General features: G+C 45.6%; 1 protein-coding gene across 1 annotated transcript in view; it reads right to left on the bottom strand.

The window, feature by feature from the left end:
* Nucleotides 1–17,215, bottom strand: part of LOC115482058 (complement receptor type 2-like) — a gene marked incomplete at its 3' end in the record, with an annotated part of 504,947 nt that extends 487,732 nt beyond the window's left edge. The window contains exons 1-4 of the mRNA XM_030221619.1: nt 17,038–17,215; nt 12,596–12,724; nt 7,906–8,097; nt 6,874–6,970 (exon numbers count right to left, since the gene is read on the bottom strand). Of these exons, the coding sequence (XP_030077479.1) occupies nt 6,874–6,970; nt 7,906–8,097; nt 12,596–12,677 (371 nt within the window). The remainder of the gene's footprint in view (nt 1–6,873; nt 6,971–7,905; nt 8,098–12,595; nt 12,725–17,037) is intronic.
* Nucleotides 17,216–17,432: the final 217 nt, after the last annotated feature.

The raw sequence follows: 17,432 nt of genomic DNA, 5'->3' as shown, positions 1-17,432 counted from the left end.
TTGTAAAAGGGGCCTTAAATTTCTTCATTTTTCAGCTTCCTGGCTGCTCACTTCATCTCATAGGTCTGAAGATCTTATAGGGAAAGTTACTGTATGTAACCCTGGTCTCACCACACAAAGTCCGGGCACCAGCTAGCTCGTCGAGAGTCAGGGGCACCTGAGACCAGGGCCATAAAGAAATCCATTTATCCCCAAAAGCACTACTTCTTTGCTAGCCACACACTGAGCTGGGTGCAGGCCGGGGCCTGATAAAATCCGGAAGGCTGAAGGATATTAAGCTGGGGCTTTTAATGTCAGTGGGCTGGGGGAGTAATTTTGGAGGCCTGCCCAGGGGAAGGGCTGGCTGAGAAGTTGCAGAGATAAAAAGTGGTTCCTTGTGATGAGTGACAACAGGGGTGGATTGGAAAATAATAAAAGACCTTTGGTTGCCTGTCCTTCCCCCAGGACCCTTGGGAGGACTGGGGGATCCCGGAGTGGACGAGATAAATAGCAACGGCAAATATATAGTCTGGAGGAGTGGCCTAGTGGTTAGGGTGGTGGACGCTGGTCCTGGGGAACTGAGGAACTGAGTTCGATTCCCACTTCAGGCACAGGCAGCAACTTGTGACTCTGGGCAAGTCACTTAACCCTCCATTGCCCCATGTAAGCCGCATTGAGCCTGCCATGAGTGGGAAAGCGCAGGGTACAAATGTAACAAGAATAAAATAGATACTATTGGAGATTCTACATGGAATGTTGCTGCTATTGGAGATTCTACATGGAATGTTGCTACTATTGGCGATTCTATATGAAGTGTTGCTACTATTGGAGATTCTACATGGAATGTTGCTACTATTGGAGATTCTACATGGAATGTTGCTACTATTGGCGATTCTATATGAAGTGTTGCTACTATTGGCGATTCTATATGAAGTGTTGCTACTATTGGAGTTTCTACATGGAATGTTGCTATTCCACTAGCAACATTCCATGTAGAAGGCTGCGCAGGCTTCTGTTTCTGTGAGTCTGACGTCCTGCACGTACGTGCAGGACGTCAGACTCACAGAAGCAGAAGCCTGCGTGGCCACATTGGTGATCTGCAAGGGCCAACTTCTACATGGAATGTTGCTAGTGGAATAGCAACATTCCATGTAGAATCTCAAATAGTAGCAACAGTGGCCTAGTGGTTAGGGTGGTGGACTCTGGTCCTGGGGAACTGAGGAACTGAGTTTGATTCACACTTCAGGCATAGGCAGCTCCTTGTGACTCTGGGCAAGTCACTTAACCCTCCATTGTCCCATGTAAGCCGCATTGAGCCTCCCATGAGTGGGAAAGCATGGGGTACAAATGTAACAACAACATGGAATGTTGCTACTATTGGAGATTCTAGATGGAATGTTGCTACTATTGAGATTCTGTTGCTACTATTTGAGATTCTACATGGAATGTTAATGTTGCTATTCCACTAGCAACATTCCATGTAGAAGCCTGCCCTTGCACATCAGCAACGCAGCTGCGCAGGCTTCTGTTTCTGTGAGTCTGACATCCTGCACGTATGTGCAGGACGTCAGACTCACAGAAACAGAAGCCTGCGTGGCCACATTGAGTGGCCTAGTGGTTAGAGTGGTGGACTTTGGTCCTGGGGAACTGGGTTTGATTCCTACTGCAGGCACAGGCAGCTTCCTTGTGACTCTGGGCAAGTCACTTAACCCTCCATTGCCCCACATTGAGCCTGCCATGAGTGGGAAAGCACAGGGTACAAATGTAACAAAAATAAAAGTTTTCTGCACACAGAGGAATCAAAAATCCTAATAATAAGCACATGGAGGAAAAAGCCTCAGTCAAGCTACTTCAGTTAGTAATGGCGTTAAAGGGTTCCAGTGTCTATCACAGGCATAAAAAACCTCCAGTGCAAAATATTCTTCTTTTCACAATTTAATACTCAAATCAAACAAATTAAGGATTTTTCTAAAAAAAATCTTTTTTAAAGACAGTACTTAGCTTCCATATAGTCAGTCACCACCACAACAGTCCAACGGTGGCCATCATTTCACTTCCTACATCAGGGCAAAAGTCAGCTCCTGAAGTTTTCAATTAAATGCTCCAGTGAAGTCTATATCGCCAGTCCCTGATGGCAATAAAAGTGATTTTTGCTTTTCAGTAGGGGTAAGGGAGGCGAGATCGGCATTGAGAGGGATCTAGGGGAGGGGGAAGAGAGGCAAGATTGGCTTTAAAAGGGAGCTTGCTGTTGGGAAAGGGGAGAGAAGTGGGATTGGCACTGAAAGGGATCTTGCTCTTTCAGGGAGGGAGAGAGGTGGGATTGGCAGTGAAGTATTTAATGAACCAATCTGGTGGATTTTTCATCAAATAATTAGGGCAGCTATCTAGTAAGCAATTAGCATGCGTATTTTGTCAACCATGTTTTGACTGAGATAGTTGTAGGTAGTTTAAAGTAGGACCATATTCTATCTGCCTTGATATGGTCGTTGTTGGTTTCGTACTCGTGTAGGAAGTGTGTGAGGGATGTTTGGGATGCAGCAAGATTTGATCTTATTTTTATTACTCGTTGCTCAAAATATTATTTATTTGTAACACTTATACCTCGCACTTTCTCACTTATTAGCAGGTTCAATGCGGCTTACATAATATAACAGGTTTACAAGATAACACAGATTGGATAACAGCTGTAATATAGCGTATGAAGAGGTGGACAACTACATGTGGATGAATAAGATGGGTAAGGGAGGAAGATGGTAGAGGTAGGGAGTGGGAAGAGGGTGTATATTGGGATAGTGTGTTGTTGATTAAGGAATAATGTATAATTAGGGTTGGAAGAGGGATGAAATCCCTACACCCCTTCCCGTGCACTCCGCTCCATGGATAAATCCTTCTTATCTGTTCCCTTCTCCACTACTGCCAACTCCAGACTTTGCGCCTTCTGTCTCGCTGCACCCTACGCCTGGAATAAACTTCCTGAGCCCCTATGTCTTGCCCCATCCTTGGCCACCTTTAAATCTAGACTGAAAGCCCACCTCTTTAACATTGCTTTTGACTCGTAACCACTTGTAACCACTCGCCTCCACCTACCCTCCTCTCTTCCTTCCCGTCCACATTAATTGATTTGATTTGCTTACTTTATTTTTTGTCTATTAGATTGTAAGCTCTTTGAGCAGGGACTGTCTTTCTTCTATGTTTGTGCAGCGCTGCGTACGCCTTGTAGCGCTATAGAAATTCTAAATAGTAGTAGTAGTAGTAGTTTGCGATGATCTGACCATAGCACTTCTTCCCAGTTATGGTTTTCTAGTATAAGGTTATTATTTGTTGAGAACCTATAAACTAGTATATCTTTTGTATGAGATGAGGTGGCTTATGGTGTTTTGAGGTTTCACAGGTTTAGGAAGGTTATTAAATTTCTGGTGTTAAGATCATGATGTTTTTCTAGGTACAGACTGATACCTCCTAAAAGAAGGACACCAGAGCAGTTTGTGCAAAGGTTTGATACAAAATCCATAAAGTCATCTTGAGTGTTAGACTAACTTCCTGGAGGACGGTAGAAAAGTATGCAAGATAATGGGCCGGATAGTGTTGCATCAGTGATTTTGCATGCCAAAATTTCAATTTCAGGGGATCTGTATTCAGCAACAGGTTCTACTGTGAAGAAGGATTTGCATATTTAAACAACCTCCACCTCCTTTCTTTTTGGTTCTGTTGATATGTAAAATACATGGAGCGGAGGAGTAGCCTAGTGGTTAGTACAGTGGACTTTGACCCTGGGGAACTGGGTTTGATTCCCACTGCAGCTCCTTGTGACGCTGGGCAAGTCACTTAACCCTCTATTGCCCCAGGTATAAATAAGCACCTGTATATACTATGTAAACCGCTTTGATTGTAACCACAGAAAGGCAGTATATCAAGTCCCAGTTCCCTTTCGCTATTTGAGAGTCTGTTGCTCTTATTTAGATTCTGCATGAACTGTTGCTAGTGGAGGAGTAGCCTAGTGGTTAGTGCAGTGGACTTTGATCCTGGGGAACTGGCTTCAAAAGTCCCACTACAGCTTCTTGTGACTCTGGCCAAGTCACTTAACCCTCCACTGCCCCAGGTACAAAATAAGCACCTGTATATACTATGTAAACCGCTTTGATTGTAACCACAGAAAGGCAGTATATCAAGTCCCAGTTCCCTTTCCCCCTTTCCCTTATGACATCACAATATCAGAAGTGAGCCAAGTATCAGGCAATCAAGCCATTGTGACATCACTGATAAGGTTGGCTCTTATTGGTAGAATGAGTGGAGGAGTAGCCTAGTGATTAGTGCAGTGGACTTTGATCCTGGGGAACTGAGTTCAATTCCCACTGCAGCTCCTTGTGACTCTGGGCAAGTCACTTAACCCTCAGTTGCCCCAGGTATAAATAAGTACCTGTATATACTATGTAAAAACCACAGAATGGTGGTATATCAAGTCCCATTAACAAGATTCCAGGTACAGTCTCAAAGAATAGCAACATTCCATATAGAACCCAAAGAATAGCAAGATTCCAGAATCCCAAGGAGTGGGGGAGTAGCATGGATTAATGAGACAAATCCAACATGGATTTAGTGAAGGGAAATCTTGTCTCACCAATCTACTACATTTCTTTGAAGGGGTGAACAAACATGTGGATAAAGGTGAGCCGGCTGATATTGTGTATCTGGATTTACAGAAGGCGTTTGACATAGTACCTCATGAAAGACTCCAGAGGAAATTGGAGAGTCATGGGATAGGAGGTAGTGTTCTATTGTGGATTAAAAACTGGTTAAAAGATAGAAAATAGAGAGTAGGGTTCAGTGGCGTAGCTAGGGGTGGGCCTGGGTGGGCACAGGCCCACCCACTCTTGCCTCAGGCCCACCCAGTCAGCATGTCCTGCTCTCAATGATGTCACTTCTTGTTTCTTTGGCGGGAATGTGGTAGAGAAGACTGCAGAGCCGGCACAGATTGCCTATAGGAATTGCGACAGGCATTGGCTCTCTGAGGTAGGACTGGGGGAGGGGTTTCAGACAGAAATGGGCAGACGTCATGTCATTAAAAAAAAACAGTATATTGAATGTATGTACAGGGTAGGGGTGGGGGTGGGAAGGGCCCACCCAGGTTAACTGTGGGCCCACCCAAAATGGCAGGTCTGCCTACGCCTCTGCTGTGGCAATCTTCGGTTAGTGCTGGGGCAGTCTCGGGGCAGAGCTGAGGAGGAGCCAGGTGTTATGGCACAAGTGATACTCCAGTCCTAACTCTGCCCTGTTATTTATGCAAATATGGCACTAGCCGTACCCACATAACGTCTGGGCACTGCCAATGACCGGGATATTGAGTGTGGTGCTCTAACATGGTTCGGCACAGAATATCCATGTCTAATTTAATGGTGATGGCCAGAGTTTAAAGAAATGCTGACCGCCTTTGGTTGAATACTGACCCATCGATTTTCAATTCAGTTCATTAAAATGATTTATAGACCACTTATCTAACATTCCTAAGTGTTAAAACTCTATAACATGTATTAGAAAACATTTCTATTAAGACAAATGTGGGAAACAAAACAAAAAGAATGCACTTGATAATGTGCAAATTGTTTTTTAAAAAGGAAAACAAATCTAATTTCATTGCCTGTGTACAACCATAGAGCAGCATTCTGGGAGTTGGGTCTAGGAGCCCTATTGGTTCTGGATGAAACTGGATTCTTTACAGGCTCTGATATATTTAACCAGACTAATAAAAATTACTAAAGAAAGGGCCACAAAAATTCCCTTCGCAGCCAGTTTCACTTATAATATACTGATCTGTGCCAACATTTGCTTATTTCTGATCTGAAGAAGAGGAGTGTGGTAGCCGTGTTAGTCCACTCTTAAGGTTATCAATAGAAATCAAACAAAATAAAACATGGAAAAGAAAATAAGATGATACCTTTTTTATTGGACATAACTTAATACATTTCTTGATTAGCTTTCGAAGGTTGCCCTTCTTCGTCAGATCGGAAATAAGCAAATGTGCTAGCTGACAGTGTATATAAGTGAAAACATTCAAGCATTACTATGACAGTCTGACAGGGTGGGAGGATGGGGGTGGGTCGGAGGTATGCATGGGGACATCAAAGCATATCATTGATATTCTAACAGGATAGGTGTGGATAGGTGAGGGGAGGGTGATCAACAGAGAAATACAGCTTTATGGTTTATAATGGGCTAGGAACCCCAGATCCTTGTTAAGTCCTTTCTGTTGGGTGTTAAAATATTCAATCATTCTGACTTCAAAGGTCTTACGTTCTTGTATGGTTTTAAAGTTACCTTTCATTTTAACATTTTAACACCCAACAGAAAGGACTTAACAAGGATCTGGGGTTCCTAGCCCATTATAAACCATAAAGCTGTATGTCTCTGTTGATCACCCCACCCCTCACCTATCCACACCCATCCTGTTAGAATATCAATGATATGCTTTGATGTCCCCATGCATACCTCCTACCCACCCCCATCCTCCCACCCTGTCAGACTGTCAAAGTAATGCTTGAATGTTTTCACTTATATACACTGTCAGCTAGCACATTTGCTTATTTCCGATCTGAGGAAGAAGGGCAACCTTCGAAAGCTAATCAAGAAATGTATTAAGTTATGTCCAATAAAAAAGGTATCATCTTATTTTCTTTTCAATGTTGTATTTTATTTCTATTTATTACCTTTAAAAGTGGACTAACACGGCTACGACATCACTTTACATATCAGATGAAAAGCGGACACGGTTTGACCTTTCCTTATAACCTGGAGTCAGGTGGTCACTGACTATTGTGGCTTCTCCATTAAATCACAAGTTCTCTCATTGCGCTCTCGAAAAACAACAAAAAGGATCAAGTAAAAAATACAGATACTGACCCCTCATTACAAGAAAACGTTGCTGTTGAACCAAACAGGGCATCTTCTAAATCAAAACGACCATTGAGCAGTTCCCCTGGACTGCCACATGATTTTCCTGGAATGACACGAGACGGTTAACCGTATTAACCTGAATGTTAACGCATGACCTGCAATAACAAATAGTGAGAATGGCCCCTCTTGATAGAACATTAGATTTGGGTTTGCTGTGCGTTAAAATTCTGTATTACAGTGTTTTAAGCCCAGGGGAGGAATGACCGTTCGGGTAACTGGGCAGTGCCTGAAGCCCCAAAGGTAGGGTTACCGTATTTTGTCCTCTCAAAAAGAGGGCACATGCCCTGCCCCGCCCACACCCCACCCCTTTTGCATCATCGCCCCGCCCCCTGTCACATATTCCCCTCCCCTCCCCTTACTTACTATCTACTGCCCTGGTGGTCTAGTGACCCCTTAGGGGCAGGAAAGAATCCCACTCTTTCCTGCCCACTGCCACTACTCTGCATGGCGGTGATTTCAAAATGGCTGCCGAGACTTCCTGCAGAAGTCTCGTGAGACTGCCAAGAGTCGCAAGACTACCGCAGTAAGACTCGGCAGCCATTTTGGGCACAGTAGCAATAGCAGGCAGGTAAGAGTGGGGGTTCTTTCCTACCCCCAAAGAAGCCACTAGACCACCAGGCTCTTCAAGGAGGTACCAGGGAGGGTGGCGGCGGTGGTGTGGGAGGGGGGCAGCGGTGGCGGGGGTGGGGAGTGGCCGGGAAGCCCTCAATGACCTTTTCTGCCCGGGGGGGACCTGACCACTGTCAGTCCGCCCCTTGTTAAGCCCAAATCTTAATGCCTTTTAGTAGACAGAGCCCAATGATTACTGAAGTTCATGAACAGGTCGCATAGAAAACATGGCTGACATTACAGTGACCGCTTTCTGTTTTGGACCAGAATTCGACAGTTGTGCTTTATTTTCTTTCAGACGAGGAACAGTGCTCCAAGGCCGAAAGAGTGAGAAGAACCAGACAAATAATAAAATGCTCACTTACTTACTTCGACAAAATTCTGGGAGTTGTGACCACTCTGAAATTTCACTGCAGGTGATGCGGTTAGACATTCCCGGGATTCTAGCATAGCCAGGCTCACAATGGTATATCACAACGGACCCTGCATCAAATCTTCTGGTACCAAAAAACTTCTGATCCATTACAGCAAACTGAAAGCTAGGGGGGACACCACAGTCACCTGAGGGGGGGGAAATGAAAGTAAATACTGCTCGTTGTTGTTCACTGGACCTGGGTGTGAGTTGGTCCCAAAGAAGAGGGAAAAACAAGTAGATTGGACTACTTTAATTCATTGTTTCAAGGTATTACCAAGAATAGCTTGAAAAGACTCCAGCTGGTTCAAAATACAGCCACACACCTTGTGTCAGGAGAGAAAAAGTATGATCATGTTACTCTGGTTTTAAAGGACTTGCACAGATTACCAATTTCTGCTCAAATTACATTCAAGTTATTGTGCATAAGTACATAAGTGTTGCCATACTGGGACAGACCAAAGGTCCATCAAGCCCAGCATCCTGTTTCCAACAGTGGCCAATCCGGGTCACAAATACCTGGCAAGATCCCAAAAAAGTAGAAAACATTTTATGCTGCTTATCCCAGAAATAAGCAGTGGATTTTCCCCATTTTAATAATTGTCTATGAACTTTTCCTTTAAGAAGCAGGCCAAACCTTTTTTTAAACCCCGCTAAGCTAACCGCCTTTACTACATTCTCTGGCAACAAATTACAGAGTTTAAATGTGTTTGGTCTTTAGGGGTTTTTGCATGGGTGTTCCAAAATACCTTTCAAAACATTTGTGTTCAGAAATGTATCAATGCCCATTGCGATCTTCTCAGCGTAGCTTTCATCATTAAGTGTGGTTAAATTGACTTCAACAAGAAACAGATCTTTTTGTTATGTTGGACCATAATAGTGTCAGCTGTATCTCTAGTTGTACTGGTTTTCGTGAAGTTCTAGAAACCTGGATCTTTGAAAATACCTTTGGCTGTTCTTAATAAGAAATAGTTTTTCTTGTTACGTTGGACCATCCTTGTGAACTTTTATCTATTAGTGTTGTATTATTACTAACATTGTTTTTGCATCAGGGTAGTGGTACCTGAAGAACTGGGGGCCCCTTTTACCAAGCTGAATCAAAAGGGGGCCGCCGCTGGCATTGGTGCGTGTTTTACACGCTCGCTGAGGCCCCCTTTTACTGCTGCTGGTAAAAGGGAAATTTCGCTTTCCTAGAGGAAATGGTCAGGTAGCAAGTAAAGCACTTGCCACCAGGGGCGTAGCCAGACCTCGGCGGGAGAGGGGGGGCCAAAGCTCGAGGTGGGGGGCACTGTTTAGCCGCCTCCCCCCCTCGCCACCGCCTCCCCCCGCCACCGCAACCCCCCCCCAGCTGCCACCACAACCCCCCCCCCCCCCACCGCATCAGGTACCTTGTTTGCTGGCGGGGGTCCCCAAACCCCTCCAGCCGAAGAGTCTTCTTCAGCGCTGGTTGACTCTGGCGCCTTTGTTGTGGGATCATTTGTTTCTGACGCCTTATGTCTTGCTACATGCACGGTGCAGTACGTAAGGCATCAGAAACAGATGATCCCACAACAAAGGCGCCGGAGTCGACCGGCGCTGAAGAAGACTCTTCGGCTGGAGGGGTTTGGGGACCCCCGCCAGCAAACAAGGTACATGATGCGGTGGGGGGCGTCAAATGTAGAGGGGGGCCAGGGTGTAATCTGTGGGGGCCCATGCCCCCGTGGTCCCATGTAGCTACGCCCCTGCTTGCCACATGACCATTTCACGGGTGAGCCCTTATTGCTACCCACTGAAGTGGCGATAAGGGCTCCTGTGTTAACCCAGGGGTAACTGGGCAGCAAACGGCACTGCCCGGGTATACTCCAGCACTACAAAAATAAATACATTTATGTAGCACTAGAAATGACAGCGTGCTAGGGGTGGGAGGTACCACCCGACTGCTGTGGTAGCCCGGCAGTACTTTCTGTATAGCGAGTGGTAAGCCTGTGTTGGGCTTAGCGCCACTTCGGAAAAGGAGCCCTGGGTGTAACGTCTCACACAGATGCAGCTTTATCTGGTGGTCCTGAGAGATACTCTCTATTTTTGAGATAAGTACGTACTCTCTATCCCCCTGATATTCAAAACCATTTAACCAGCCAGGAATGGCACTTGATATACTGCCTTTCTGTGGTTGTGGCAACTACATTCAAAGCGGGTTACGTGGTATATACAGGTACTTATTGGTACCTGGGGCAATGGAGGGTTAAGTGTCTTGCCCAGAATCACAAGGAGCAAAGCAGCAGTGGGAATCGAACTCAGTTCCCCAGGATCAAAGTCCTCTGCACTAACCACTAGGCTACTCCTCCACTCATTCCACCAATAAGAGCCAACCTCATCAGTGATGTCACAATGGTTTGATTGCCCAATACTTGGCTCACTTCTGATATTGTGATGTCATAAGGGAAAGGGAAACGGGACTTGACATACTGCCTTTTTGAGGTTTTTGCAACTACATTCAAAGCGGTTTACATACATTCAGATACTTATTTTGTACCGGGGCAATGGAGGGTTAAGTGTCTTGCCCAGAATCACAAGGAGCAAAGCAGCAGTGGGAATCGAACTCAGTTCCCCAGGATCAAAGTCCGCTGCACTGACCACTAGGCTTCTCCTCCATTAGCAACATTCCATGTATAGTCTCAAATAGGGAGAGGGAAATGGGACGATAAACCACTTATCTGTGGTTTTTGCAACTACATTCAAAGCGGTTTACATAGATGCTGATAAGTGCTAATATCTCAGCAAACCGGATGACTTGTTATGTCAGTGCCAATATTCAGCATCTGGCCAGCTATGGTTGGTGGCCAAATATGTTAATGGGTGGAACATTTTTAGCCGGTTCGAACTTAACCGGCTAGTGCTGAATATCGGCTTGGCTGGTGAAGTTCAAACTAGCCAAAAATAAATTGGATATTAAATGTTGGTCACTGGAAACGACCCAGCGAATATTCGGGTCCAATATATTTAAAATACTCTTGAAAATATTTTTTAAAAACATATGAGAAGGACCTATGAAGAATTTTGGCAGATGCTCATAAATATTAAAAAAAAACCTTTAAAACCTTATAAACATTCTAGTTATGAATAGTAAGAGTGTCTACTATCCATTGAAGATATTATTTTGCAGGGGGAAAGGTGAATTGAATGACATGTTCTTGTTCTCTTGATGAAGTTGTGAACTTTATAGCACGGGCAGCTCCTTGTGACTCTGGGCAAGTCACTTAACCCTCCATTGCCCCATGTAAGCCGCATTGAGCCTGCCACGAGTGGGAAAGCGCGGGGTACAAATAAAAAAACCCCCATTAAGTTTTATAAAACTCCTGTATAGATCACATCTCCATCCCTTCTCTGCCCAAACTACTCCTGCGAGAACACGTACAAATGATGGAGTATACCACTGTAAAAACCTTTCTAAAATTACCCCTGCATATTTTAAGCAAAACCTCTCCCACTCTGCAGGCTCAGAACTAAAGAACAGATATTTATCCATTCCTACTCTAGATCAGATAGATCAGATAATAATATTTAACCATCTCTCTGACCTCACGTGCAACTTTCTTTAAATTAGTCACCTTACTTTTTAACTCTTATTCTCTTACCTATCTTTATGTTCCATCGTAACCTTGGAGTCATCTTTGATTCCTCTCTCTCCTTCTCTGCCCATATTCAACAGATCGCCAAAACCTGTCGCTTCTTTATCTACAACATTAGCAAAATCCGCCCCTTCCTCTCTGAATACGCTACCAGAACCCTTATCCACACCCTTGTCACCTCTCGCTTAGACTATTGCAATTTACTTCTCACTGGTCTTCCGCTCAGCCATCTCTCTCCTTTCCAACCTGTCCAAAATTCTGTGGCAGGACTTGTTTTCCACCAGAATCATTATACCCATACTAGCCCGCTCCTCAAGTCACTTCACTGGCTCCCTGTCCGCTTCCGCATTCAGTTTAAACTTCTCGTACTGACCTTTAAATGCATCCACTCTGCGGCCCCCCATTACCTCTCCGCTCTCATCTCTCCCTACATTCCTCCCCGTGAACTCCGCTCGCTTGACAAATCTCTCTTGTCGTCCTCCTTCTCCTCCACTGCTAACTCCAGACTTCGTTCCTTTTCCCTCGCGGCACTTTATGCCTGGAATAGACTTCCTGAGCCTGTTCGTCTAGCTCCATCTCTACCTGTTTTCAAATCTATGCTGAAAACCCACCTTTTCACTGCTGCTTTTAGCTCCTAGCCACAATTGCCCTCCCCTTGTCCCTTCCTCCCTTCTCACCCGTACTTCCCTCACCCGTAACTTGTTTGTCTGTATTACTTAGATTGTAAGCTCTTTTGAGCAGGGACTGTCTCTTTGTGTCAGGTGTTCAGCGCTGCGTGCGTCTGGTAGCGCTATACAAATGCTAATAATAATAATACCCTTCACTGTCAATTAAAATGTTCTATTACGTATTGTGTTGACATTGTAAGTAGTAACTATGCCATACTTTGCATTGTTAGTTGAATATTTTTACCGCTGTAATTGCCTATTGCTCATGTTTGATCTATTCTTACTGTACACCGCCTTGAGTGAATTCCTTCAAAAAGGCGGTAAATAAATCCTAATAAATAAATAAAAATGAAAAAAGTTGCATTACTAACTCTGAACGGCAGTGAAGAGACTCACGGACAGCATTACACTGAATATGGAGGCAGACTTTGTCGCAGACCACCAGACCACCATCTTCCTTCACCGAAGGGCTCTCAAAATCCTCTATCCGAGCACAGGAGCTGTAAGACCGACAAGAAATCATGTTTGCATTGGGTTCAGCCAAAGAATCAACAGGGAACACTGGAGATGGGAAGAAGGGATGGTCCTTGTGGCTAGAGGTTTTGGAAACTGGAGAAGTAAGCTGAAGATTCCCTATCCCAGTAAACTCTTAGGGGTCCTTTTGCTAAGGTGGAGACGCGTGTACTGGACGCCAGTGGCGTAGCAAGGGCGTGGCAGTGGGGGCGGTCCGCCCCGGGTGTATGCTGCTGGAGGGGTACAGAGAGCAGCCGCACGCCTGTCGGCTCCACTGGTTCTCTGCTCCCTCTGCCCCGGAATAGGTTACTTCCTGTTCCGGGGCAGAGGGAGCAGGGAGCCAGCGGAGCCGAGAGGCACGCGGCTGCACCCTCCAGCAGCCAAGAATGCACCTGGGGGGGGGGCTTGATGCGCCAGGGTGGGGGGTGTCGTGCTGCACCCTGGGGGGCAGACGCCACTGCACCCGGGGAGGGGTACGCAGCGGCGATCCGCCCCAGATGGCAGCCGACCTAGGATCACCACTGTTGGACACGCGCAGATTCATTTTTCAGCACTGCTGCAAAAAAGGCCTTTTTTTCCCTGAAAATGGATGTGCGGCAAAATAAAAATCAGTGCGCATCCATTTTGGGCCTGAGACCTTACCGCCACCCATTGACTTAGCGGTAAGGTCTCATGCATTTACCAAATGCTAATCGTCAGCGCATGTACAATGCTGATTACCACCCAGTTAGCACCACGCGCGCCTACTGGACGCATGTACAAAATGAAATTGCCACCCGGGCCACGTGATAGCTGGGCAGTAGTTCGAAAATGCATGCGTTGGGCAGGTGTTGGCGCCTACGCGGCTTTAGTAAAAGGGCCCCTAACTTATCCACGCTCAGAAGATCACAGGGAGAGGAAATGGCCTAGAGGTTACAGCAGTGGTTTGAGAACCAGTACGAGCCTCTGTTCAGATCCTGCTTTTATCACCAACACTTGTAGCAAGTCATTGTCTCAGGTACTCACTTAAACTCATAGGAGCCAACTTTTCAAAATGATTGGGGGGGTACTAAACCCAATGGTAATTAGCCTTCCTTAGGCATGGAGGAGCATAATCGAACAGCACCGGCCAAATAGCTGGCAGGCCATCTTCGAGGCCGGTGCCGTAAGTGGGCGGAGCCAACTGTATTTTTGAAAAACATGGCCAGCCATCTTTTTTTTCGCTAATACGGTTGGGCCCGGCCAAATGTCAGAGTTCGCCGGGTTTGAGATGGCTGGCATCGGTTTTCGGCCATAATGGAAAATAATGCCGGCCATCTCAAACCCGGCCAAATCCAAGGCATTTGGTCATGGGAGGAGTCAGCATTTCTAGTGCACTGGCCCCCCTCACATGCCAGGACACCAACCGGGCACCCTAGGGGGCACTTCTAAAAGTTATAAAAAAATATATATATATATCTCACAGGTGCATAGCTCCCTTACCTTGGGTGCTGAGCCCCCCAAATCCCCCCCCAAAACCCAATCCCCACAACTCTACACCATTACCATAGCCCTTATGGATGAAGGGGGGCACCTACATGTGGGTACAGTGGGTTTTGGGTTTTTTTGGAGGGCTCCCATTTACCACCACAAGTGTAACAGCTAGGGAGGGGATGGGCCTGGGTCCACCTGTCTGCAGTGCACTGAAGTGCATGACCGACTGGGGGACGCTCCCCTAGTGCCCCATCAAGCTACAGCACCCACAGAGCTGGCTCCTATGCTTTGACTGAAAACATATTTGGGCTAATTTTATTACAGTGTGCTAGTCTCTTAAGGAAAGTAGATCCTTACCTTCGTTGATAGAACACCAGTATAACGAGGTGTGCGCTTAGGGTGTGATCACTCGCATCAGCCATAGAGCTGGTGTAAGTGTAACTAAGTGCCGATGGTACATGGGTAACGTATGGCATTTTATAAGTTGCGAGTGTAAATGTGCACGTATGCACACGCACCTGTAAAACACTCGCTACGTATTTACGCCTCCAACTTTGCATACATAGAGGCATATTTTCAAAGCACTTAGCCTTCCAAAGTTCCATAGGTTTCTATGGAACTTTGGAAGGCTAAGTGCTTTGAAAATATGCCTCATGGGCACTCAACTGTGGAATGCTCTACCCAAATCAGTAAAATCTACCCAGAACTACCTAAATTTCAGAAAATGATTGAAATCAGTATTGTTTAAGAAGGCTTATTCCCCAGGTTCAACTTAATTTGAATTAAGAGAGACCCACGAGAGACGTATGTGTTAGGCGGGGAGAGTCTGATAGGTACTGAGGGGGAGAGGGATCTTGGGGTGATAGTATCCGAGGACCTGAAGGCGACGAAACAGTGTGACAAGGCGGTGGCCGTAGCGAGAAGGTTGCTAGGCTGTATAGAGAGAGGTGTGATCAGCAGAAGAAAGGAAGTGTTGATGCCCCTGTATAAGTCGTTGGTGAGGCCCCACCTAGAGTATTGTGTTCCGTTTTGGAGACCGTACCTTGCGAAGGATGTAAAAAGAATTGAAGCGGTGCAAAGAAAAGCTACGAGAATGGTAAGGGATTTGCGTTACAAGACGTATGAGCAGACACTTGCTGACCTGAACATGTTACATCTGGTGAAAACAGTTGCTGGGTCCTGTGAGAAAGCTTGGGTTGAAATCTTGCTGCTATCACTAACGCACCTTGGGCCAGTCACTTAACCCTTCATTGCTTAAAGGTACAGAAGTCATTCTGTGTCCAGGTATAGAAAGGCAAAGAATCAAATAGCGATCATACCACAACTGACCATATCAAAACTCACAAACGCTGCTCTTTACGTATGGGTGAGTTTTACTTAAAATCTAGCACTAGAAATGTCAAAACAGAAACGAAAACGCTCTTGTAAGTCTGGATTCTACCTTTTTGGTAGGGGAGGCTGAGTGGGGCATAAGAACATAAGCACGGGAGTAAATCAGCCCTGGGAGAGAGCTGAATATTTCTCCCCTTGCAATCTGGCATGTTTTTTGCAGCATGAGAACTGAAGGATCCTTATCACCAGCATGAACATTCATTTTGCAGAAATGAGGTTCTATTCTCATCTTAGTGCCTTTCCGTCCATATACATCTCTCACTGGCACTTTGTATCATCCTGTCCCTCTTTCTTAGATCACCTTGGATCACAGGAAGAGCCTCTGAAAAGGGCAGTTTGGAGTAACTTAGTGGTTAGAGCACATGGCTGGCAACCAGGGCACCCCAGTTCAAATTCTGCAACTCCTCCTTATCACCTTGGGCAAGTCAATTAACTCTCCATTGCCTCAGGTACAAACTTAAGACTGTAAACCCTCTGGGGGGGACATGGAAGTACCCAGTATATCTGAATGTGAGGAGTGGCCTAGTGGTTAGGGTGGTGGACTTTGGTCCTGAGGAACTGAGTTCGATTCCCACTTCAGGCACAGGCAGCTCCTTGTGACTCTGGGCAAGTCACTTAACCCTCCATTGCCCCATGTAAGCCGCATTGAGCCTGCCATGAGTGGGAAAGCGCAGGGTACAAATGTAACAAAAATAAAATAGATACTATTGGAGATTCTACGTGGAATGTTGCTTCTATTGGAGATTCTACATGGAATGTTGCCACTATTGGAGATTCTACATGGAATGTTGCTACTATTGGAGATTCTACATGGAATGTTGCTATTCCACTAGCAACATTCCATGTAGAAGCCTGCGCGGCCACATTGGTCATCTGCAAGGGCCGACTTCTACATGGAATGTTGCTACTATTGGAGATTCTACATGGAATGTTGCAACATTCCATGTAGAAGGCTGCGCAGGCTTCTGTTTCTGTGAGTCTGACGTCCTGCACGTACGTGCAGGACGTCAGACTCACAGAAGCAGAAGCCTGCGCGGCCACATTGGTGATCTGCAAGGGCCGACTTCTACATGGAATGTTGCTAGTGGAATAGCAACATTCCATGTAGAATCTCAAATAGTAGCAACAGTGGAGGAGTGGCCTAGTGGTTAAGGTGGTGGACTTTGGTCCTGAGGAACTGAGTTCGATTCCCACTTCAGGCACAGGCAGCTCCTTGTGACTCTGGGCAAGTCACTTAACCCTCCATTGCCCCATGTAAGCCGCATTGAGCCTGCCATGAGTGGGAAAGCGCAGGATACAAATGTAACAAAAAAAAAATTTAACTCACCTTGAGCTACTACTGAAAAGGAATAAGCTAAAGAAAAAATACATTTCTCTTTTTCTCATCTCTCAGCATCTCCTGAGTCAAAACTTTGCCCTAAGAAGCCAAGTCATTGTTCCGCGGTAAAGGACTCACCTGGGCATCGATGTACGTACAATTAGTTCTCAGGTAGGAGTTCTGATCCCTAGAGAAAAACAGTCTCAGATCTTCCTAGCTTGTCTCATCCCAAATCCAAAGATCGCTGTCTGACTGTCCCCAGTGAAATTCAGTGCAAACTCTACATCTGGGAGCTGATATAAAAAGTCCTCTGGTCTTTTTCCAATCCGCTAGGTCAGGTATCGACTTCTCTGTAAATGATTCAATGCTTTCTCCATTTAGGGCTTGGCCCACAGTTTGCAGAGCACAGTAGATAATGAATGGCCATCACGCCTACACCTATGTCGAAACTGTTCTTATTGTAACTGCCTCTTCCAGTAAATGATGAGATTATCTGGCTCCGGAAAGCTGAGGATTTGGGCAAATAATCTCTT

Source organism: Microcaecilia unicolor, chromosome 12 (assembly GCF_901765095.1).
Source record: "Microcaecilia unicolor chromosome 12, aMicUni1.1, whole genome shotgun sequence".
Lineage (NCBI taxonomy): Eukaryota > Metazoa > Chordata > Amphibia > Gymnophiona > Siphonopidae > Microcaecilia > Microcaecilia unicolor.
Note: the sequence above shows the minus strand (reverse complement) of the source record. Positions and strands in the feature narration are given on the sequence as shown.